The sequence below is a fragment of the Malaclemys terrapin genome, chromosome 5, assembly GCF_027887155.1.
Source record: "Malaclemys terrapin pileata isolate rMalTer1 chromosome 5, rMalTer1.hap1, whole genome shotgun sequence".
In the NCBI taxonomy this organism is placed as follows: Eukaryota; Metazoa; Chordata; order Testudines; family Emydidae; genus Malaclemys; species Malaclemys terrapin.
The window spans coordinates 20,941,126-20,965,492 of NC_071509.1; the positions used below are offsets into that span (position 1 = coordinate 20,941,126).

At 41.4% G+C, this 24,367-nt stretch overlaps 1 protein-coding gene across 5 annotated transcripts in view; it reads left to right on the plus strand.

The window, feature by feature from the left end:
• The window catches only part of HTT (huntingtin), a 209,579-nt gene that overhangs the window by 96,267 nt on the left and 88,945 nt on the right, over positions 1 to 24,367 (plus strand). For all 5 annotated transcript variants that reach the window (XM_054030679.1, XM_054030683.1, XM_054030681.1 and 2 more), the window contains 9 exons: positions 5,904 to 6,106; positions 9,524 to 9,650; positions 10,360 to 10,487; positions 15,065 to 15,175; positions 16,028 to 16,105; positions 18,455 to 18,678; positions 19,657 to 19,735; positions 19,875 to 20,036; positions 22,892 to 22,947. In XM_054030679.1, coding sequence (XP_053886654.1) covers positions 5,904 to 6,106; positions 9,524 to 9,650; positions 10,360 to 10,487; positions 15,065 to 15,175; positions 16,028 to 16,105; positions 18,455 to 18,678; positions 19,657 to 19,735; positions 19,875 to 20,036; positions 22,892 to 22,947 — 1,168 coding nt within the window. The remainder of the gene's footprint in view (positions 1 to 5,903; positions 6,107 to 9,523; positions 9,651 to 10,359; positions 10,488 to 15,064; positions 15,176 to 16,027; positions 16,106 to 18,454; positions 18,679 to 19,656; positions 19,736 to 19,874; positions 20,037 to 22,891; positions 22,948 to 24,367) is intronic.

Genomic DNA, 24,367 nt, shown 5'->3' on the forward strand with positions numbered 1-24,367 from the left:
GATCGGTTCTTGGGTTAGTGTTTCTGTGGTGTGGTGTGTAGTTGCTGGTGAGTATTTGCTTCAAGTTGGGGGGCTGTCTGTAAGTGAGGACTGGCCTGCCTCCCAAGACTGAGAGTGAGGGATCATTTTCCAGGATAGGTTGTAGATCATTGATGATGTGCTGGAGAGGTTTTAGCTGGGTGCTGTACATGATGGCCAGTGGTGTTCTGTTATATTCCTTATCGGGCCTGTCCTGTAGTAGGTGACTTCTGGGTATCAGTCTCGCTTTGTCAATCTGTTTCCTAACTTCTCCAGGTGGGTATTGTAGTTTTAAGAATACTTGATAAAGATCTTGTAGGTGTTTGTCTCTGTCTGAGGGATTGGAGCAAATTGAGTTGTATCTTAGGGCTTGGCTGTAGACAATGGATCATGTGATGTGTTCTGGATGGAAGCTGGAGGCATGTAGGTAAGTATAGCAGTCAGTAGGTTTCTGGTATAGGGTGGTGTTTATGTGACCATCACTTACACTGCTCTACAGCCAAAATGCTTCTGAAATAAATGTAGTCAAACTTTACTAATTCTGGGTCACTGAGAATGAAAATGATGCTTAAAATTGTTGATTGGCTCTAGTTTTCAAGATATGCTATTGGGTCAGTATATACGACCCTTGACTTGGGAATGGCGGAGGATAAGTGAGTTATAAAGGGAAGGGATCTCAATTTAAACCAGAAATGACTAAAATACATCTTTGACTGGATCTATGAATAAATCTATGACTGGGTTTGGACAGTACTTGCTTTTTAGGCAAAACAATGAATGATGCAATCTGAAGCTGGTATTGCGTCATACATGATATGAATTGCATCATGTTATTCCTAGAAGTCATGGATGATGCAATCATAATGAAGCTTACATCACTCTGCTGAACAAATTGCCCTATATCAGCTCTAGAAATCATAAAGTGTGTGTGACGGGTTGGATCACAGAAATCCCCTTGGGAGCTGCCACCTGATGTGCAAAGACTACCCCTGCTTCTGTTTTCCCTGCCAGCTCAGGACTCCAGCACCCTGTCTTGCTGAGCCAGACACTCCCGTCTAGCTCCAGACACAGATCCAGGGTCTGAATCTCCTGTCCTAAACCTGCAAGTTACCTGAAAACAGCTCACAGTAGTGTGCTTGTCCTTAGCACTCAGATGCCCCACTCCCAATGGGGTCTAAACCCAGATAAATCCGTTTTACCCTGCATAAAGCCTATGCAGGGCAAACTCATAAATTGTTCGCCCTCTATAACACTGATAGAGAGATATGCACAGTTGTTTGCTCCCCCAGGTATTAATACATACTCTGAGTAAATTACTAAATAAAAAGTGATTTTATTAAATACAGACAGTAGGATTTAAGTGGTTCAAAGTAGTAACAGACAGAACAAAGTAAGTCACCAAGCAAAATAAAATAAAATGCGCAAATCTATGCCTAATCAAACTGAATACAGATAATCTCACCCTCAGAGATGCTTCAATAAGTTTTTTCTCAGACTGGACACCTTCCAGGCCTGGGCACAATTCTTTCCCCTGGTACAGCTCTTGTTGCAGCTCAGGTGGTAGCTAGGGGATTCTTCATGATGGCTCCTCCTCTCTGTTCTCTTCCACCCCTTTATATATCTTTTGCATAAGGCGGGAACCCTTTGTCCCTCTGGGTTTCCACCCCTCCCCTCACTGGAAAAGCACCAGGTTAAAGATGGATTCCAGTTCAGGTGACATGATCACATGTCACTGCAAGACTTCATTAATCACTTGCCAGCACACACATATACAGGAAGACTCACAGGTAAATACAGCCATCTGCAGACAATGGGCGTCATCAAGATTCCAAACCATCGTTAATGGTCCACACTTTACACAATTACAATAGGCCCTCAGAGTTACATTTTATATTTCTAGTTTTAGATACAAGAGCGGTACATTTATACAAATCAGATGATCATACTCAGTAGATTATAAGCTTTGTAATGATACCTTACAAGAGACCTTTTGCATGAAGCATATCCCAGTTACGTTACATTCACTTATTACCGTATTTTCTCTAAAACTATCTGTTACATTATATTGAATTATCAAGTTTTTATAAAATCATATAGACTGCACAACGTCACAGTGTGGTGCTCTCTTATTTGTCAGTGTTTGATTTTGCAAAGGGACACATTTCTGTTTAGCCAAAGTGAGCAGAGATGCCTCGTACTTGTGTGAACAGTGCAGATAACTTCTGCTATGTTTTTGGTGAAGTGACTTTTGCATCACAAAAGCGCAGTATAACCACTATGGTTAAGAAAGCCTATCACCTTTCTTTTGGCTGCAAAATTGGAGATCAGGACAAGAGGTGGGCCCCGCACATATGCTGCAACACTTGTGCAACAAATCTTCACCAGTGGTTGAACAGGAAAAGGAAATCTGTGCCTTTTGCAGTGCCAATGATTTGGAGAGAGCCAACAGATCATACCAGCAATTGTTACTTCTGCATGGTGCCTCCAGTTGGGAAAGGTGTGTCAAAGAAGAAAAAGTGGACTGTGCATTATCCAAACATTCCATCAGCTATACGTCCAGTACCCCACGGAGAAGGACTGCCGGTTCCTCATGCACCAGAATCATTCTCACTTGAGTCAGACGAGGAAGAGGATGAAACTTCTGGTCCTGAACCATCAATGTCACAGGATCCACATTTTCTCCCATCCTCCTCCTCTGAACCACACCTCATAACGCAAGGTGAACTGAATGACCTTGTCAGGGATTTGGAACTACCCAAGAGTAAGGCAGAGCTGTTAGGCTCCAGACTACAGCAGTGGAATCTCCTGGCAGGTGATGTTAGGGTTTCCATGTTCTGTGATCGTCAAAAGGATCTTGTCCCATTCTTCTTCGTGGAAGGTGATCTTGTAGCCTGCAACAACATCAATGGTGTGATGGCAGCCCTCAACATCGTTCACGATCCAGATGAGTGGAGACTGTTTATTGATTCATCGAAGACGAGACTTAAAGCAGTTTTACTGCATAATGGCAGTGTTTTGCCATCAATTCCAGTTGGTCATGCAGTCCATATGAAGGAAACCTATGACAACATGAAACAACTTTTGAGGTGCATAAACTATGACCAACATCAGTGACAGCTTTGTGGCGATTTGAAGGTTGTTGCTCTCTTGCTTGGTCTGCAGACTGGATACACAAAGTACTGCTGTTTTCTCTGCGAATGGGATAGTCGTGCAAGAGATTCCCACTACATCAAGAAAGATTGGCCACTCCGACAGTCATTGGAGCCTGGGAGGAAAAGTGTTCAGCATCCACCACTTGTTGAATCAAGGAAGATTTTGTTACCACCTTAACACATCAAGCTGGGTCTGATGAAGAACTTTGTCAAGGTCATTGACAAAACACAAGCAGCTTTCAAGTACCTCCGTGGAAAATTTCCAAGGTTAAGTGAAGCTAAGATAAAGGAAGGTGTCTTTGTTGGTCCTCAGATTCGTGAACTTCTTCGAGATGATGCATTTGACCATGCACTGCGTGGCAAGGAAAAGACGGCATGGAAAGCCTTCCAGTTAGTGGCAATAAATTTTCTCGGAAACAACAAGGCAGACAACTACAGGTTGTTGGTGGAAAACCTCCTCAAGGCATATAAAAGCCTTGGTTGCAACATGTCACTAAAGATACATTTTTTGCACTCTCATCTAGATTTTTTTCCACCGAACTGCGGAGCAGTGAGCGACGAGCACGGTGAGCGATTTCACCAGGACATTGCAACAATGGAGAAATGCTATCAGGGCAAATGGAGCCCATCAATGCTTGCAGACTATTGTTGGACAGTGACGAGATGCTCCATTTAATGAATACAAGAGACAAGCCAAGAAGCGCCGAGTAGACACTGAATAGGATTAAACTATGTACGTAATAGTTTTTTGTCTTTTGTTTCATAATAAATTTTATTTATATAACCCTTTTGCTGATTTTTAAAGTGTTACATAAACAGGACAGGTGAAATATTTTCATGTTTATGGTTGCTTTACATGATAAGACCTAGGTTTACAGTTTATGATTAAAACTCTATCATGTACACAATATACATAGACATAAAATGTAAAAACTTAAATACCTTAGAAACAGTAGCCAATCAGTTGTTTTAATTGTCATATTTGAATTCAGCACATCAAAATACATAATAAATAGCACATTTTATGGCCGTGGCCTCATCAGGGATACTGTTCCTGACAGTTTGTAGTCCTTCCTCGTGTGGCATATTGGTGTAAAGAACTTCTACATCCATGGTGGCCTGGATGGTGTTTTTAGGAAGATCACCACTGCATTGTAGTTTCCTCAGGAAGTCAGTGGTGTCTCCAAGATAGGTAGGAGTGCTGGTAGTGTAGGGTCTGAGGAGAGAGTCCAAATAGCCAGATAATCCTGCTGTAGGAGTGCCAATGCCTGAGATAATGGAGCGTCTAGGATTTCTAGGTTTATGGATCTTGGTTAGCAGATAGAATACCCCTGGCTGGGATTCTAGGGGGTGTGTCTCTGTCTAGATTTGTTCCCATGCTATAGCGGGGAGTTTCTTGAGCAGATGGTGTAGTTTCTTTTGGCACTCCTCAGTGGGATCGGAGGATAGTGGCCTGTAGAATGTGGTGTTGGAGAGTTACCTGGCAGCCTCCTGTTCATATTTGCCAAACCGGACAGTCTCTACATAAAAGAGTAAATGGACACAAATCAGACATCAGGAATGATAACATACAAAAGCCAGTAAGAGAACACTTCAATCTCCCTGGACCTTCAATAACAGATTTAAAAATAGCCATCCATCAACAAAAAACTTCAAAAATAGACTTCAAAGAGAAACTGCAGACCTACAATTCATTGCAAACTTAACACCATTAATTTGGGCTTGAATATGGACTGCGAGTGGCTGGCTCACTACAAAATCAATTTTCCCTCTCTTGGTATTGACACCTCCTCATCAATTATTGGGAGTGGACCACATCCACTCTGACTGAATTGGCCCTTGTCAACACTGGTTCTCCACTTGGAAGGTAACTCCCTTCTCTTCATGTGTCAGTAAATTTATGCCTGTATCTGTAATTTTCACTCCATGCATCTGAAGAAGTGGGGTTTTTTACCCACGAAACCTTATGCCCAAATAAATCTGGTAAGGATATTGTCCTTCTTCCCAATACCACTTTACAACATTTTACAGGATGATTACCAGATCCCTTTTGGAGTTGGTCCTGCTGGATTTTAATTGGCTAAAGGAGTCACTGTTAACACAAGGCATAATCATGTCTCTTGACAACAGACCAATAAGTCACTAGCCAACACATGACTTTAGCCAAAACCTAAACCAAGGCCTTTCATGTTTTTTTAATAACTGTAATTTTAAGGCTGGAATAGACTCATAAAGCCCAGGTTTCCACCTGGTCTGTGCTTTCTGGACCTTTGAGATCTCTCCATTTTTAAACAACAGCGAGGAGAAGGGATCTGTGTGTGGAATGGCCCATATATGATCTGTAGGTAACAGAACATATTTCTCAAGTTATAACTTTGTTTACATTTCTTTAGGCTCAGACTTCATGCCTGAAACAACTTGGTTTTGATACTTGACTTACTAATGCATACTATGTGCACATAGCTATATACTATTGTCTGTATAGACATAAGACATAATGTGTGGGTATATATATTTACAATTCAAATAAAATGAAATTTTACTTAAAAAATAGTGTGGAGAAAGTGTGTGCAAGCATCTTATCTCTAAACTGTTTAAGATTTTATTTTTCCTTGTCTTGTAATCTCTGCTCATATGGAGAATATAATTGACTTAAAGATGCAACTTTTAAAATAGTTTCTGCTAACATTTCTTAAATACCAGTTTTCTTAAGCAATGGGCTTGTTATTTCAGCAAGTGCTCCCAAATCTTTGAAAACCCCCTGGACTACTGAAGAAGATATGAATCCAGGTGCTGCTAAACAAGAGGAGCCATGGCCAGCTTTGGCTGACCGAACTCTTGTTACTTTGGTAGAACAACTCTTTTCTCATTTGCTGAAAACCATTAATATTTGTGCTCATGTGGTGGATGATGTTGCTCCTGGCCCAGCAATAAAGGTATGATTTTTATTACGTTTTATGACTCCAAAATGCTTGTGATATAAAGAGCTGTTGAGTTATGCACCTTGTTGGAGACGATTTAGACAGCCACATTTTATTTTGGTGGGGTGTTCGGGGTGTGTGTGTGTGTATGAGGAAAACTAGTGATGTTAAAGAGGCACTAACAGTTGTCTTCAGATTTACAGTTTTGTGTTGAACTCCATTGTGCTCAATAGTTTCAACCTTTTAAGAAGATATTTTTCTGTCTCTCAGATTTTTTTGTCCTTGTAGCAAATATTCCGTCAGCTCTAGCCTTTGTTTCATAGGGTTAGGAATGTGTTGGTCTACTTCAGTCACTGAGAGTTTGTTTGCACTGTGATCAGATGTGCGATTGCAGCATGGGCTGGCATACCTACGCTAGCATTAATCTAGCTAGCATAGCTAAAAATAGCAGTGAAGACGTGGCAGCGTGGGCCTCAGTGAGGGTTAGCAATACGAATAAGTGCCCAGCGTCTCATGCTGCCATGTCTTCACTCCTATTTTTAGCCATGCTAGCTAGCATGGATATGCCATCCCATGCTGTCCCCAGACCTCCAGTGCAGGATGGATGTATCCTGAGTGGTAACATCATTGTTGCTGTTTTGCAGCTCTCGGGAGGGTCTATTAATATTTATCCCTTTTGTCTTATTTATCAATGACCATAACATTTTAATGCCTCCCAAGAATATAGAAATAACAATCTTCTTTCTTCCTGCGTAAGAAATAATTTGATTAGTTCACATGGCTTTAAAATTATTATTTGCTTATTGGAAGAACTGACTGAGAATGTGAAGGCAAAGAAACAAGTTTTGCATTTAGTTTTGAAAATATTGAAGTACCTGGTCATTCCTGCCTCTGGGGGAGCAAGCTTATTTTCTGTCTACTGCATTCGTGAGCCTCTCCCTTATTGGCGGACAGTTTCATTTTTCTGGTAGAATTTAGCTCTCATGGAGCTAGGTCATGGTCATGGAAGGTGATCTCTCAAGTCACCAAGGTTAATCCCATGAAAGACTTTGAACATCGGAGCAGAGACCTTGACCTATAATCTGTATTATTGAGGAGCCAGTACAGAGGTCAAGGCACTGGGGTGATGCACTCATGTTAAACTGTTGCCAAGGGCTTCTTTCAGTCTGGTTGGCTGGCTTCTTTTGCAGCCCCAAACACACTTTAAATTGAAAGAGGCTGTTTTTGTGTTCGGTTATACAATGAAAGGTTTGTTTTCTAGAATGTAACTTGAAAGGTATTGCTCACCAAATTTTTTTTTAATGTAGGCTAAATTTTGAGACTTAACTACATCATGTCCATTAAGGGTGTTAGGCTGCTAAGGATATAGTAAAATGCTTTTGATATTCTTTTACCTGTCTGGAACCCAGAGAAACTTAGTAATAAAACTTAATTTGTTTCCTTGGTCTTTGTAGTTCTTATGCCTAAATTGAGACTTAAAATATTCGTGTATTCTCCTCTCCTCTCCAACACAGATTCAGGACAAACTGCTGAGAAATGGGGCAGACCCACCCCAAACTCGTGATTATTCTTCCATAAGATATACCAAGCCAGTAACAAAAGCAAACTTCTGTCTCACCACATCAGTTCATAAGAAGTCAGAAATGCAGTGTCCTTAGGCATTCCAGCACTTATTTCACCACCCAGACACTAGACTATATGAAGAGTGGTTATTTAAAGCCAATTTAATCAAACAAAGGGTTCTTCTAATCCCAAGAGATCAGCCACATAGTGAGGTTAAATGTATAACTCAGGTCTTACCCAATAATCACACTGTTTCAATCCTTTAGTATTTAATATCTAAAGGTTTATTTATAAGCGAAAAGGATGAGAGAGTTAAAATGGTCAAAGGAATCAAATACATACAACCATTGCAAAGTTTTTGTATCAGGTTTGAAGCAGTGATGGAATAAACTGCTGGTTTGTAAAGTCCTGGTAGCTGCCAAAGGATTGGAAGGTCTCCAGTCCATTGGTTGTAATGCTTCTCTTAGTGTAAGTTCATAGTCCAGAGATCAGAGCAGGAAAGAGGCAAAATGGAGATGCTTCCAGGGTTTTTAATACATCCTCCCATGTGGAGCGGATGCTCTCAGTCTTAATTTGTGGAAAAGTACAGGCACAAGATAGAGTCCAGGGTCACATGAGCTAATCACATGACCTTGCATGCTTTGATGAGTCATAGAAGTAGCCATTTTGCATATTCTGGCTAAAAGGTCCTCAGACAAGCCAATTGGGTGGGGATAAACTTTTATGATCCATTGTGTTTGTTGATGGGCCATCAACTTGAATGGTCCATTCAGTATGCTGGCTAGATTGGATGTAAACTACCTGATGGGTGTTAATCCAGAAGCAAACACATTTGAAATACATATTAATATTCATAACTTTAAATACAAAGATGATACATGCATACAAACAGGATAATTGTATTTGGTAGACTGTAACTTTTCCATTGATGCCTTACATGACATACCATATATACTTGTTCATTAGCCTGTTCATTTATAAGCCGACCCCCCCCAAAATGGATAGGTAAAAATAGCAAAAACTGTATGACCGTTTCATAAGCCAACCCTATATTTCAGGGGTTGGAAAACTTTGGCTCCCGGCCTGCCAGGGTAAGCCAGTGGCAGGTTGGGACATTTTGTTTACTTGGAGCGTCTGCAGGCATGGAGCCCCTTAGCTCCCTGTGGCCACGGTTCGCTGTTTCCAGCCGATGGCAACCTTTCAGAAGTGGTGTGCCAAGACTTCATTTATTTGCGGTAATTTTAAGGTTTCGCGTGCTAGTAATACATTTTACATTTATAGGGGCCGGTGGTCGGAACCCCAGACCGGCAGCAGGCTGAGCGGCTCAGCCTGCTGTTGGTCTCGGGTTCCGGCCGCCGGCCCCCGCCAGCCCAGGTCTCGACCGCCAGCCCCACTCAGTCCGCTGCCAGCTTGGGGTTCCGTCCATCCAGGCCGGCAGCGGGCTGAGCGGGGCCGGCAGCAGGGACCTCAGGCTGGCAGCAGCGTGCCACAGTAAATCAGTTCGCGTTCTGCAGGTTGCCGACCCCTGCCATAGAGTTTAAAATCATCAAATTTTGGTGTAGACCCATTTATAAGCCGACCCCTGCTCTTTGATGCATCACTTTTTTACCAAAAGTATTATGAAGGAGTATATATGGTACTTTGTATAAGATTTGTTGCAATTATATAACAATGGTAGCAACAATAATCTACATGGTCATATTTTAATCATACAGCGTCACACCCCCAAACGAATAAGATTAGGTGCAACCATTGTTGAAAAAGGCAGGTGTAATTAAACGTATGTAACGCTATAAATGTATTCTATGTTTAGATGAAGGAAAAAGTGCTGATATTTAAGTTGTCACACTGTTTCAAATGTTATTTTAGGCAACATTACCTTCTCTCTCAAACCCACCTTCTCTAAGTCCAATTCGTCGGAAAGGGAAAGAGAGAGAACCTGTGGAACAAACATCTGTACCAATGAGCCCTAAAAAGGGTAGTGAAACTAATCCAGGTAAGGAGATTGTGTGTGTTTGTACATGTGGTATATTTGGAAGAATCACTGATTTGCGTAATTCACTTTACTATGAAGTTCCAATGTTAATTCTGAAGAGGTTTGCATACAGTCAGAAGAAGGTCAAATTATTTTCAGTACTAAATCTTGAGTGGCAATTCTTTTTCATAAAGAACCCATGAACTCTTTGGTAGCAGTATGGATTTGTGTCTCTTGCAGTTACAATCACGCTTTCAAATCCCATAAACTTTTGACTATAAAAACAAAAATAGTTTGTACATATGCTTTGCAAATGGAAGCTCTGCTCCTATTCAGAGCACAGAGTGGGTGATCCTGGAAAGCAAAAATCTAAATACTGAAAATATAAGAGCTTGCAGGTTTTTCTGTAGCTAGTGCAGAAATAGGCAGGAGTAAAAGGAGAAAAAGTTAATTCTGCTTTAAAATAATTCTTGGAAACTTCAGTAATGAGATCTGTATGGGTTAGTTGTCTTATTTTGTAGTTGATTCTCATAGAATGTATTGTTTTATAATACTGTAAATGCAGGTCCTCTGCGTCATTCTAGGAGCTTAAACAGTTCTTATTCTAATATATATGTTGACTCATTTTACAGTGAATTTCAAAGTGTTTAAATTAAATGTTGACGAACATTAGGAAATATAGTTAATGTGCTAATTGATTTATTCAGGATTATTTTTCTCTTTTAATAAGCTACTAGGCAAACCGATACTTCAGGGCCTGCTCCAACAAGCAAATCATCGTCACTGGGCAGTTTTTATCATCTTCCATCCTATCTCAAGTTATATGATGTCTTGAAAGCTACCCATGCTAACTATAAGGTACATGTCCTTTAGGTGAAATACAAGAGAACTCTTTTCTGCTAGTGTTACACTGTCCCATGTTACAAGTTCAGTTCTTCTTTGAGTGCTTGTCTCATATATATATTCATTCCACTGGTGGTGTGAATTTGCCCTATGCACTGAAATTCATATTCTTTTGGCCAGCAGTATCCTTTGTGGCCATACCTGCATGCTCAGTGTCTTTGCCCCTCCAGCCCGAAGGCATATAAAGGGCGGGCTAACCCCAACCATCCCTCAATTCCTTCCCAGTGTCCATGGCCAGGAGTTGGAATTTGCAGTGTCTACACTTCTTGCTCACTGTGTGGCATGTCCATTGTGCTGTAAATAGATGGGCATTTAGCAGTTAGTCATTAGATTAGGTTAGTCATTTTTGATAGTGTTTCCTTTCCTCATTTGAGGAGACAAAACTTTCTCCTTTGCCTGTAGGACTTTCCCAGTACCTGGTCCAGTCATTATGATTGAACACAAATTTCTAGGCTTTAAAAGTTGCCTTGCATGTGAGGCGGTAGTTTTCCCCTAATGATGGGCACATATGGTGCTTAATGTGTCTTGGTAAGGGGCACATACTATGTGCTAAAAGAACAGGAGTACTTGTGGCACCTTTGAGACTAACAAATTTATTTGAGCATAAGCTTTCCTGGGCTACAGCCCACTTCTTCAGATGCATAGAATGGAACATATATTGAGGGGAGATATATACACATACAGACAGTATGAAAAGGTGGGAGTTGTCTTACCAACTCTGAGAGGCCAATTAAGTAAGAGAAAAAAACTTTTCCCCCTTGTAAGTATTCTCACACTTCCTATCAAACTTTCTGTACTGGGCTATTTTGATTATCACTTCAAAAGTTTTTTTCGCTTACTTAATTAGCCTCTCAGAGTTGGCAAGACAACTCCCACCTTCTCATACTCTCCAAGTTCCATAGCCTCAATAAGAGTTAGTTTTAAAATGCAGTGTGTCCTTTTCCATCCCTCCTCCCCCACCCATCCCAGGCTACCTTGGCAATTATCCCCCTACTTGTGTGAGGAATTAATAAAGAATGCATGAATGTGAAATAACAATGACTTTATTGCCTCTGCAAGCGGTGCTCGAAGTGGGGAGGGGAGGGTGGGGTGGTTGGTTTACAGGGAAGTAGAGTGAACCAGGTAGGGGGAGGTTGGAGGGTTCATCAAGGAGAAACAAACAGAAGTTTCACACCGTAGCCTGGCCAGTCACAAAACTCGTTTTCAAAGCTTCTCTGATGCGCACCGCACTCTGCTGTGCTCCTCTAACCGCCCTGGTGTCTGGCTGCGCGTAATCAGCGGCCAGGCGAGTTGCCTCAACCTCCCACCCCGTCATAAATGTCTCCCCCTTACTCTCACAGATATTGTGGAGCGCACAGCAAGCAGCAATAACAATGGGGATATTCTTTTCGCTGAGGTCTGAGCGAGTCAGTAAGCTGCGCCAGCGCGCTTTTAAACGTCCAAATGCACATTCCACCACCATTCGGCACTTGCTCAGCCAAAAGTTGAACAGGTCCTGACTCCTGTCCAGGCTGCCTGTGTACGGCTTCATGAGCCATGGCATTAAGGGGTAGGCTGGGTCCCCAAGGATCACGATAGGCATTTTAACATCCCCAACGGTTACTTTCTGGTCCGGGAAGAAAGTCCCTTCCTCCAGCTTTCAAAACAGACCAGAGTGCCTGAAGACGCGAGCATCATGTAGCTTTCCTGGCCCTCCCATGTTGGTGAAATGTCCCTTATGATCCACCAGGGCTTGCAGCAGCATTGAAAAGTACCCCTTGCGGTTTATGTACTTGGTGGCTTGGTGCTCCGGTGCCAAGATAGGGATATGGGTTCCGTCTATGGCCCCACCACAGTTTGGGAATCCCATTTCAGCAAAACCATCCCCTATTGCCTGCACGTTGCCCAGAGTCACTACCCTTGATATCACCAGGTCTTTCATTGCCCTGGCAACTTGGATCACAGCAGCCCCCACAGTAGATTTACCCACTCCAAATTGATTCCCGACTGACCGGTAGCTGTCTGGCGTTGCAAGCTTCCACAGGGCTATCGCCACTCGCTTCTCAACTGTGAGGGCTGCTCTCATCCTGGTATTCTGGCGCTTCAGGGCAGGGGAAAGCAAGTCACAAAGTTCCATGAAAGTGCCCTTACGCATGCGAAAGTTTCGCAGCCACTGGGAATCGTCCCACACCTGCAGCACGATGCGGTCCCACCAGTCTGTGCTTGTTTCCCGGGCCCAGAATCGGTGTTCCACGCCATGAACCTGCCCCAGTAACACCATGATTTCCACATTGCTGGGGCTGTGCCTTGTGAGAGGTCTATGTCCATGTCAATTTCCTCATCACTCTCTTCGCCGCGCTGCAATCGCCTCCTCGGCTGGTCCGGGTTTCGCCTTGGCATGTCCTGGCTCTGCGTATACTCCAGGACAATGCGCGTGGTGTTCATAGTGCTCATAATTGCCGCGGTGATCTGAGCGGGCTCCATGATCCCAGTGCTAACTATGGCGCCTGGTCTGAAAAAAGGCACGAAACTAATATCTGACGGACCAGGAGAAGGAGGGAGGGAGGGAGGGCCGAGTGACGACATGGCGTACAGGTACAGGAACCGGGAATTAAAATCAAGAAAGGTGGCTGTGCATCAGGGAGAAACACAAACAACTGTCACACAGAATGGTCCCCCCAAAGATTAAATTGAAAACGCTGGGTTTAGCAGGCCGTTGATTTCACGGAGGGAGGGGAGCAAATGAATACAGAACAAATCTATTTTTTACATCTTAAGACGACGGTGCAGCATGACTGATAGCCCTCGGCATCTTCTGGGTGCTTGGCAGCAAATAGTGGGCGCTTGACAGGTAGTGTACTCCGATGACCTTCAGGCCTATTGCACGATCTGCTCAGGGAAGACTCTGCTAATGTGCAATGATCCAACTTGTAATAGGACGGTTACCAGTCGTAATACACCATCTACTGCCAAAAGGCAAAAGGCAAGGGGCTGGTGCAGTGCAGCCCTACGGCTGCCAGCCCCACAGCTGCCAGCACCCAGATCGCCGATGAAGGCTACCAGTCATGCTGCACCGTCTCCCGCCAAAAGGCAGTTAGCTGCTGCTGCTGTGTAGCAATGCAGTCCCACGTCTGCCGGCACCCAGATGACATATGGTGACGGTGAGCTGAGCGGGCTCCATGCTTGCCGTGGTATGTTGTCTGCACAGGTAACCCAGGTAAAAAGGCGCGAATCTATTGTCTGCCGTTGCTCTGACGGAGGGGGAGGGGCCTGACGACATGTACCCAGAACCTCCCGCGACACTGTTTTGCATGATCCGGGCATTGGGATCTCGACCCAGAATTCCAGTGGGCGGCGGAGACTGCAGGAACTGTGGGATAGCTACCCATAGTGCAATGCTCCGGAAGTCGACGCTAGCCTCGGTACTGTGGATGCGGTCCAGCGACTAGAGCACTTAGAGCATTTTATGTGGGGACACGCACAATCGGCTGTATACAACCGATTTCTATAAAACCGGCTTCTATTAATTCGACCTAATTTCGTAGTGTAGACATACCCAAAGTCACCAGACATTGTGTTCAAGGACTGGCCTCTTTGGTACCTTGGAAATTGCCCAGTACAGACACCTTGGTACCAATATGGCCAGTAACGACGACTATGATTCTGATGCCCTCCATTAGCTTGCCTCCAGCACTGATACCCTCAGTATTGAACCCCTACCTGGCGTAAAGGATTCCTGTGGTACTGGACTCTCAACGCTATTTGTAGGGAAAGTACCTTTACCAGTTCTGAGCACATTAGCAGTACCAATCGGGACATGGTCTGAGGGCTTGTGTCTACAGCGAGTTAGTGAGCAGCAAGCTGGGGTGCAAATCTGCAGTGATCCAGTGTGCCGCTCACTAACTGTCCATACAGAGCCTTTTGCTGTGCCCTAAAAATTCCTGAGTGTGCTTTGACTTTCTGTAATAAGTTTGACACAGTAGGGAACTTCTGGTGTGCAGCAGCAGGGTCCACACACAGTTACTGTGCAGCGCACTGCAGCACTGTAGGTTAATATTGAAGCTTTCTGCTTACTAACTGGTTGTATATACAAGGCATGAGTGTGTTCCCTTTATTCTATCTGGGACTTCTCTCTCTTTGCAAGAGGAATACTCCTCTTCTGGCTCAGATAATAGCAGGGAGGTGTCACTGGTGCATTCCCTGAGGTCTAAGTATTCAGATCCATACACCTTAGAGAGGGGGTTGAGGGCTCATTTTTATTACCCAAGACACAGAGCTCTGAGAGCTACTCCTTGGTATCTGCCCCCATGACCCTCTACATCATATAGGCACTATGGGAATTACATCAGGACGGAAGACCAGGTCTGCAGCCCAGTCCACAAAGGGACATTATAGTCAACTCAAACTGCAGCTCTTTCAACAACAACAATCAGGACTTAGACGGGGAGCTTCTATTCTATCCCAGCACCCATTTTTTCTTTCTCTAATTTCCACCTGACTGTCTAATAACTTTGCTGGGTTAAAACATTTACTCTTCTAACTATTTTGACAAGGTTTCATTGGATCTTCAGAACAACATCGAAAAATTTGGAGGTTTCCTGCGATCTGCCCTGGATGTCCTCTCTCAAATTTTGGAACTTGCAACTCTTCAAGACATTGGAAAGGTGTTTTGCTTTATTTAATATAATGTAAAATTAGCCATATTTATAATGTTCATAGGGAAGCAAGTATTTAACAAACTTTTAGTTCATCCTTCCAGTATTAGTGCTTGGAAAGGCTGACAGATCTTGGAGACAATGACAAAATATTGGGTTGCATAGTAAGTGAACTTTAAAGCATGGGTTTCATATCTTCTTTTTTCATACGGCATTTGAAAAGCAATGGGCTGGGATAATAATTGAATTTTAAGATTTGAAAGCCATTCTAATCCTTCTGGTGTAGCTAGGTGGATCCCCACCTTGTGCAACCACTGTAAGCATGAATGGGGCAGTCGTTCATGATGAGTTGTGTGATTTGCACCTCACCAGTGTCACAATTTGGTAATACTTTCATTTTCCATTTGTGGAGGAAATATCCACACTTAACTAATTAAAACATCAGTATTGTGTAAAGTCAACTACTGAAAAGCTGAATAATTTTGCATAATTTAAGATACAGTGCTTCATTTCCCAAGAAAGTTAGAGATCTTTTGAGTCGTACTCTTATTATAGTCACATAATTATACCATATTTATATTAAACGAAGAAAATAATCGAGTTTTGCTCTTTTTCCTGAGTTTGATATTTTCAGTTCTTAATTTAACTGGGCTGTTAAATATGGTAGTCTTTCATACAAACTTTTTAAGGTATGACAAAGTGTAGATTTAAATTGTAACTTCCTGGGTTTCTTTCTGGTCCATATTTCTGGTTTTAAAGCCTGGAGTTTTGCATTTTTTTTTGTTTGAGAATATGCAATAGTAGCTTCTCTTTTACTTCATGAATAAGTTTTGTTTAAATGACTGTTAAACTTGTGTCTAGTGCGTTGAAGAGATTTTGGGGTATCTGAAATCCTGTTTCAACAGAGAACCAATGATGGCAACAGTTTGTGTACAGCAGGTAAGGAAGTAACTTTTGTTTGCATTTGGGGGGCGGTGGTGTTGGCACTGAGGGTCCCCTCTGCCCCAGCAGTTTGAACATGAACAACCATTCTCATTCTGAAGGCAGGGAGTGTAGGGGAGCTTCATCTAAGAGACAACCTTGTAGTGGCCAGGGAGGATAGAATAGATAACCTTTTAGGTCACTTTAAATCACTTGTGTGATTTGTTCTGGAACCCCTTGTGCCATCTGAATAATTTCTCTTGACACAGTAACCTTATTAAAGGAGCTTTATTATTAAGTGGCAAGAGACAAATTATTCCGGTTACAGAGTGCATTTAAGAGAGGGTAAGAAGCACAGTTTAAAGGACTGGTAGGGAGTTGAGAGATCTGGGTACTATTCTTGACTTGCCCGTAGATTCCTTATGTGGCCTTTGGGATACTTCGTATGCCTGTTCTCACCCCCACCCCCGACCTGCTGAGCCTCCCATTGACTTCAGTACAAAGTGAGTGCTCAGCACTTCTGGAAATCAGGTTCTTAACTTCTCTCTCCTTCAATTTCCTCATCTGTAAGATGATGATGCTCTACTTACAATGAGGTTGTGAGGCCTAATTGGTTTGAGCATTGGCCTGCTAAACCCAGGGTTGTGAGTTCAATCCTTGAGGGGGCCACTTAGGGATCTGGGGCAAAATCAGTACTTGGTCCTGCTAGTGAAGGCAGGGGGCTGGACTCGATGACCTTTCAAGGTCCCTTCCAGTTCTAGGAGATGGGATATCTCCATTTTATATATATATATATATATATATTTGATTCTTGAATTAAAGGTGCAATAGAATCTCACAGTATTATTTTTGTATAATTCTTAATTTTATGGGTTTCTTTTATCCCTCAGCATAATGAGTTTCTGGCAGTGTATTGTTGAGGTTTATCTAGCACCTATTTTAAGCTCTAATTTAAAAAAAAAATACAGAAGTAAACTTACAGTAAAATAGTTAAGTTAATCAAATACTCAGATACAACATTAGTAAATTTTTAGAGTACCCTACTAAACACAAAGACTTCCAACTATACCCACTCTGCATGGGTTCAGTAGTGATGTCTATGATGTCCTAGCATGACCTAGTAGGTAGTCACAAGTCAAATATACATACTCCCTATAACATTTCTTTGTAAAGGCTACTGCAAGGAAACCTCTAGTTATGACTTTGGTCGTAGATGACCTGGGCCATATAGGAACCAGTGATAAGATTGAAAGATGACTACTGGTGAAAAACACAAAAAACAACGTACGTGTGTGTGTGTGTGTGTGTATACACACACATACACGTTTTTTTATATATATATATTTTATTATATTTTTTTAATTTTATATATACGTGTGTGTGTGTGTGTGTGTATATATATATATATATATATATATATATATATATATATATATATATATATATTTAAAAAAAAATTATAGCCAGTAGTCTTCATCATCAGAACCAAATTCAGTGCAAGTGATCAAGTTTCTTCTGATTTTTGCTTGCTTTCATGGTTGGCTTAGTTCCAACAGCAAGAATCTTCTTGTTCAAGGTAAACAACAAGCCATAAGATTCCATTCATATTTAAGTAAAGGCTTATTAAAAGGTATTTTAAAAATGTAGAAACAAAATCCACCTTTCATAGAATGGGGTACCAGACTGATTACATATAGATATTTGGGGTGGACTCGCATAGTTGAGTATTTTCTGGTGGTACCTTGTAATCCAGCCCGGGTAAGGTACAGTATGTAGCAGCACTGTCCCAGGAGCAAGGCTGGGACTGAGTCTGCCACAGAGTCTCACAGTTCAGTCTCTCCTCTTCCGCCTTTGCTGAATGGGGGAAGTAAGCTGCACCAACCCTTTTTCCATGCTACGTTGGCCCTATAAAGCTTTCTCTAGTAATGAAAGATTGAGTCAGTCTGGGATCTTAGCTTAAGCAATTGCCTGTTCCAGCCTTGGGAGACTGAGCTTAGCTTGGAAGCCTGTCAGAGGTCTGTACCAGCCTGAAAAGATTTTATTTAGCCTGGGCAAAATATTGCTTTAATTCCAAGGGTGGGGCTTGCTTTAGCAGGTCACTGTATTGTTTTGAAGATGCCATAGGAATTTTTGTAATTTATATCCGTGTCTGTAGGAACTAAAAGCGTTTAGTGTATTTTTTCTTTATTTTTAAGGCTCCTGAGTTTATGAAGGAGAAAGAACCAGAAATAGTATGAGAGTCCATTACCCACAGTTGGCACGTTAGACTACCGTGTGACAGCCTCATTCATAGAATGCTTTTTGGGAGGGTGGGGATTCAAGTCGCGTTGTTCCAGAAATGTTCATTTTTTTCACATCTTTCCTTAGTTGCTGAAGACTTTATTTGGAACGAACTTGGCATCTCAATATGATGGCTTATCTTCAAACCCCAGCAAATCTCAAGGCAAAGCCCAGCGTTTAGGCTCTTCTAATTTGAGGCCTGGTCTTTATCATTACTGCTTCATGGCCCCTTATACACACTTTACACAGGCACTTGCTGATGCAAGTCTAAGGAACATGGTACAGACAGAGCAGGAACATGATGCTTCAGGGTAACTGTTCTTTTTTTCCCCTTGTATGTGGTATGGTGTGTTGACTTTCATAAAACTAATCAAAACATTCTAGCTGAAAACAATAAATCATAATTTCTTTAAAAGTACTGAACAGGGCTGTTGTGAAGTTTTAAATTATTGAAGTCTCTTACATAATGAAATTTTAATATATTGTTCAATTGTCAATAGCAGGAATTTTTCTTTTATAGTCTTTTGAAATAACGTAATTTATCTTGCCTTTACTAATTTGATCTCTGGTACAATACTATATTCTGGATAGAACAAAAGTGCTTCACAAAGCAAAGTGGAAAATAAATTTCATGCAAAAATATAGCTGTTGTATATACACCTATACCTCGATATAACGCTGTCCTCGGGAGCCCAAAAATCTTACCGCGTTATAGGTGAAACCGCGTTATATCGAACTTGATTTGATCCACCGGAGTGCGCAGCCCTCCCTTCCTCCCCCCCGAGCACTGCTTTACCGTGTTATATCCGAATTCGTGTTATCAGGTTGCGTTATATTGGGGTAGAGGTGTATCTATATTTAGAAGAAAGTGTTAATATTTATAAATATTAATACTACTGTTTTAAACTCTCTTTATTTTTCACTAATTGGCATTCATGTTGAGAGTCTTAAGAGAGGCAAAGGAATGGAGACTAAATTCTTTTCTCAAGTCTGCAGGTAGTCAGGCTACAAATATATTAGTAGGACAGTGTGCGGAAGTTTGCATTGCTTCTACCCTTGCTGTACAGTAGATGTTCCAGTGAATTTGTACTCTCCAATTATCTGGTTACTAAAATACTTGAAGCAAAGTGAATTTTTACTTTCTAATTTTCTCTTAGCTTACTAAAATACTTGAAGCAATCAAGCCCTATTACAAAGCTAATGTTAGGTAAATAAAATATTAGTAGGGAGTGTGCGTGTAAAAATTTTCTCAAATGTATCCCTGTGTTTTAATTTTTTTATTTTGATAGATGGTTTGATGTGCCGCAGAAAGTTTCTACGCAACTGAAAACTAGCCTTACAAATGTAACAAAACATCGTGCCGACAAGGTATTTAAAATACGTACTTAAAGAAAGAGTATAATAAAAGGAGGGGCAAGATTTATCCTTTATCCACATGAAGTTGTGTTTTGAACTGGAATCTCATGTAAACAATATGTGGCTTTAAACTGTTTTTTCTTTCTTATAGAATGCTATTCACAATCACATTCGCTTGTTTGAACCCCTTGTTATAAAAGCTTTAAAGCAATATACTACAACGACGTCGGTACAACTACAGAGGCAGGTTTTAGATCTACTAGCACAGCTGGTTCAACTACGGGTTAACTACTGTCTTCTAGATTCGGATCAGGTTAGTCACACTATTCTCATTTTGGTCAGTTTATAGCAGATTAGAAAACTCTAGATCTTAGAGGGACACTGACAAGCTAAAATCTTTCATTGTAAAAATAATTACCTTCCTTGTCCTACTAATAGCACCATAAATGAGAACTGTGATTTAAAATTGAAATTACAGAAATTGTATTTCACTCTGCAGGGCTATGAAGATCATGATATATTTCTATTTGGTTGTCATGCACTATGTAGCATATGGGTGAATGTTTAAATCCACAAAACCATTCATTTAGAAATAATAGTTTCTAAATTATCAAAACTTCATTTGGAAATGTAACAGCCTATCTCACTGCCAAACAATTTTATTACAACGAAGATTATTAAACAGGAATATGTTATAATTACAAGTAGGGAAAAGATGGTTTGGTTGTCAGAATCATTCTGATTACTACTTAATCAAAGTATCAGGGGGGTAGCCGTGTTAGTCTGAATCTGTAAAAAGCAACAAAGGGTCCTGTGGCACCTTTAAGACTAACAGAAGTATTGGGAGCATAAGCTTTCGTGGGTAAGAACCTCACTTCTTAAGATGAAGTGAGGTTCTTACCCACGAAAGCTTATGCTCCCAATACTTCTGTTAGTCTTAAAGGTGCCACAGGACCCTCTGTTGCTTTTTACTTAATCAAAGTAGACAAAGATAGAGATCTTAATTTATATTCCCAATACGTGACATTGTAAGAACAGATTAAATTGTAGATTATCTGGCTGGCTGCCATTTGCATACATTATCAACTTGAGAATTTTCTCCGAAGCATACTTAATGGGGATCTGTGGGCATGAATGTGCAAGTTTTATACCCACTAGCAGTTATTAACCACTATCTAACTCAGTGGTTCTGAAACTTTTGTACTTGGTGACCCCAAGCCTCTGAGTGTGACCCTCCCCCCTTATACATTTAAAAACACTTTAATATATTATAAATGCTGGAGGCAAAGCAGGGTTTGGGGTGGAGGTAGACAGTGCTCTACCTTGCCCTACTTCTCATACGAGGCACCTCAGATACATCAGAAAGCTCGAAGTATCCTTTGAAAACTGAAAATATCCTTACTACATTGAAGGGGCAAATTCTGCACTTTTACACCAATGAGAATTCAGAGTAATTTTATTTCCAGAGGATCCCTACTTATTCAGTGTACAAGTTAGATCAGGGGTTCTCAAACTTGGGTCTGTATTGTGACAGACATACTTGCTGACAGGTATTTTGAAATAAATTACCCAAAATAATTGAAACTGGCGTGATTATATTGTGTTATTTTGACTAATAAAATAAGCAGAATTTTGCAGATTAATTTTTTATTGCAGAATTCATCCAGGAGTAAAATTTATATATGAAAGAAAAACCTTATTTTGATGCATCAATACAAGGGATCAGAGTTAAATTTGAAGTTTCAATATTAAATCTGCATTTCCTAATTTAAGCTTCTGATTTCTCACCGATAACACTTCATAAATGCTAGATTTTTGTATGAAATATATAATGCTGTCATGTAAATGTATGTAAACTGTAAAGTTGCAACACAGACTCAAATTCTCTTCTAAGCGTTCATGTATTGCCATAGATAAGGCTAAGATTTTGTTACGGATATTTTTAGTAAAAGTCACGGACAGGTCACAGACAATAATGAAAAATTCATGGAAGCCTGTAATCTGTCCCTGACTTTTACTAAAAATATCCATGATAAAATGAGGAGCCTGGGCAGATGTGGGTGAGCTGGGAGCTGCAGGGTCCCCCTCCCCTGGTGACTCCGAACTCTGGGGTCCCTCCTGCTGCTTGGAGTGGCGGGAAGTGACAGGGGTCACTGTGCTGCCCCGGGTGGCGGGGAGCTGCGGGGGTCCCTCCCTCTGCTGCTGGCGGCTGGGAGCTGCGGGAGGTCTGCCTGCTGGCAGCAGCAGGGGACCTGCAGCTCCCAGCCGGAGCTGGCTGAAGTCAAACAATCTGTGACCTCCATGACTAAATTGCAGCCTTAGCCATAGGTAGGGCCCTACCAAATTCATGGCCATGAAAAACAAATAATGGACTGTGAAATCTGGTCTCTCCCCGTGAAATCTGGTCTTTTGTGTGCTTTTACCCTCCACTATACAGATTTCATGGGGGAGAACAGTGTTTCTCAAATTGGGGGGGTTGACCCAAAAGTGAGTTGCAGGGGGGTCGCAAGGTTATTTTAGGGGGGTCGTGGTATTGCCACCCTTATTTCTATGCTTCAGAGCTGGGCAGCCAGAGAGCAGCAGCTGTTAGCCAGGCGCCCAGCTCTGAAGGCAGCGCTTTGCCAGCAGCAGTGTAGAGGTAAGGGTGGCAATACCATCCCATCCCACCCTTACTTCTGGGCTGCTGTTGGCAGTGGCTCTGCCTTCAGAGTTGGGCTCCCGGCCAGCTGCCGCTCTCCAGCTGCCCAACTCTGAAGGCAGCGCCCCACCAGCAACGCCCCATCTGCAGTACCGCAACCCCTCCTACAATAACCTTGTGACCCCTCCCCCACTTTCCAAACTCCTTTTTGGGTCAGGACCCCTACAATTACAGCACTGTGAAATTTCAGATATAAATAACTGAAATCATGAAATTTATTATTTTTAAAATCCTATGGCCATGAAATTGACCAAAATGGACCATGAATTTGGTAGGACCCTAGCCATAGGAAACACTTCAGAACATCTTGTAGTAGACTGTGGGAATTAGTGCTTTTCATCTGTTTACCCATAGATGTACTTTTAAATCTTCATCTGCCAATTTAGTTTTAGATGAGAAATTAATATTGACAATGTTATGCCACTCTTAATGTGTACACCTCTTAATACTTATTTTTATCCTGTTTGCAGGTGTTTATTGGATTTGTGCTAAAGCAGTTTGAATACATTGAAGTGGGACAGTTCAGGTAAAATCAGACACATAAAATCTCTCTTTTCTATAGTAAGATTATGGGATATAACCACACAGGTCAATTGAAGAGTTGGGGTTAATATCTCTTGTTGAATTTTACCGTTTCTTTGGAATGTCTGTTTTAAGAGAGGAAACGGATCTAAAGGAAATAACTAGCAGCTTTGAACTATCCCCTTGTCCCACTACCTCTATTATGTCTATTTTTCCAAAAACCTGCAGTGATTAGTTCTGACATCTTTAAAGCCACACGTTTCCATTTACATCTGTCCAAAGAGTAGTGTCTGTCCACCGAAGGAGGAGAGTTCCATTCTAGGTCATGTGTTTCCCATTCCTCTAATCCCATGGTACATTCTTCAAGGGGTTTGGGCACTATGTAATGGGAGGGTTTGGGGAGTAAAGTGCAAGAAATTTCAGAGGAAATCTGTAATTTGGGGGAGTCCCTGGATCCATGCGTTCTGGTAGTGAAAACTCTTTTGACAGTTTTTGGCTCAGCAGTCTCTTAGCATTAATTTTATATTGAAAAAAATAACATTGGGAATGTTGTTTAGATTTTTAGTGGGAAATGAGAGCTGTGTGTGTTCTTGAGCCACATACTACTTTTGAAAGGGGAGGTAGGAAGGAAGGGAGATGCGGATGTCTCGAGTATAAGGGAGCTTGAAAACGTTGGATTTTAATAAAAATATAAACTAACAAATATACTCAGAATAGTAGAGAGAAGAAAATAAGGAAGGAATCATTACATTAGGAACTATTTTTGTACTATGAACTCCCTTAAATTCATTTTAAAAAAAGCAGTTAAAATAAATAGGACATGCTGTAACAGCATTAAGCTACTCCAGAGCATGTATTACTAAGCTATTTATGACCTGTTTTGGTGCCTGAAGACAGGATGCCTCCAAAGGGCCTTCTCTTAATGCATGTTTTATTGCTTACTGACATTGCTTTCCATAACGAATTTTAAAAATATCACTGTTGTCTCCAAATGACGCTTTGTTTCCGAACTGCCATTCCATTGTGATTGTTCAGCAGGAGTTCCAGTTCGATGTAGATTAGGAATGCTGCTTACTTCCTAAGTGGATAATAGACAACAGATGATCATCATTGTTCTAAGCAGAGTGGTTAATTAATAGTAACTAGTTTGTTTTTAAGTACTGCAGTTTTTCTCTACAGCTCTAACAAGCCGTCAGCTTTTGTCATGAATACATATGGTAGCTTGTAATCCGTGTTTTATTCCATTTTGTTAAACTGTCCCTCAAGCTTGTAACTTCCCCTTTTTACGTTTTTAAATTATATTTAAGAGAACATTTTTAAAAAATGGCATCTTGCTTTCATTTGTAACTAGTTTCACTGGTTTTGAAGATCTAGCATTACGATATGTTGCAATTTTCACATTCTAGTTGCAAACAGCTTTTAGC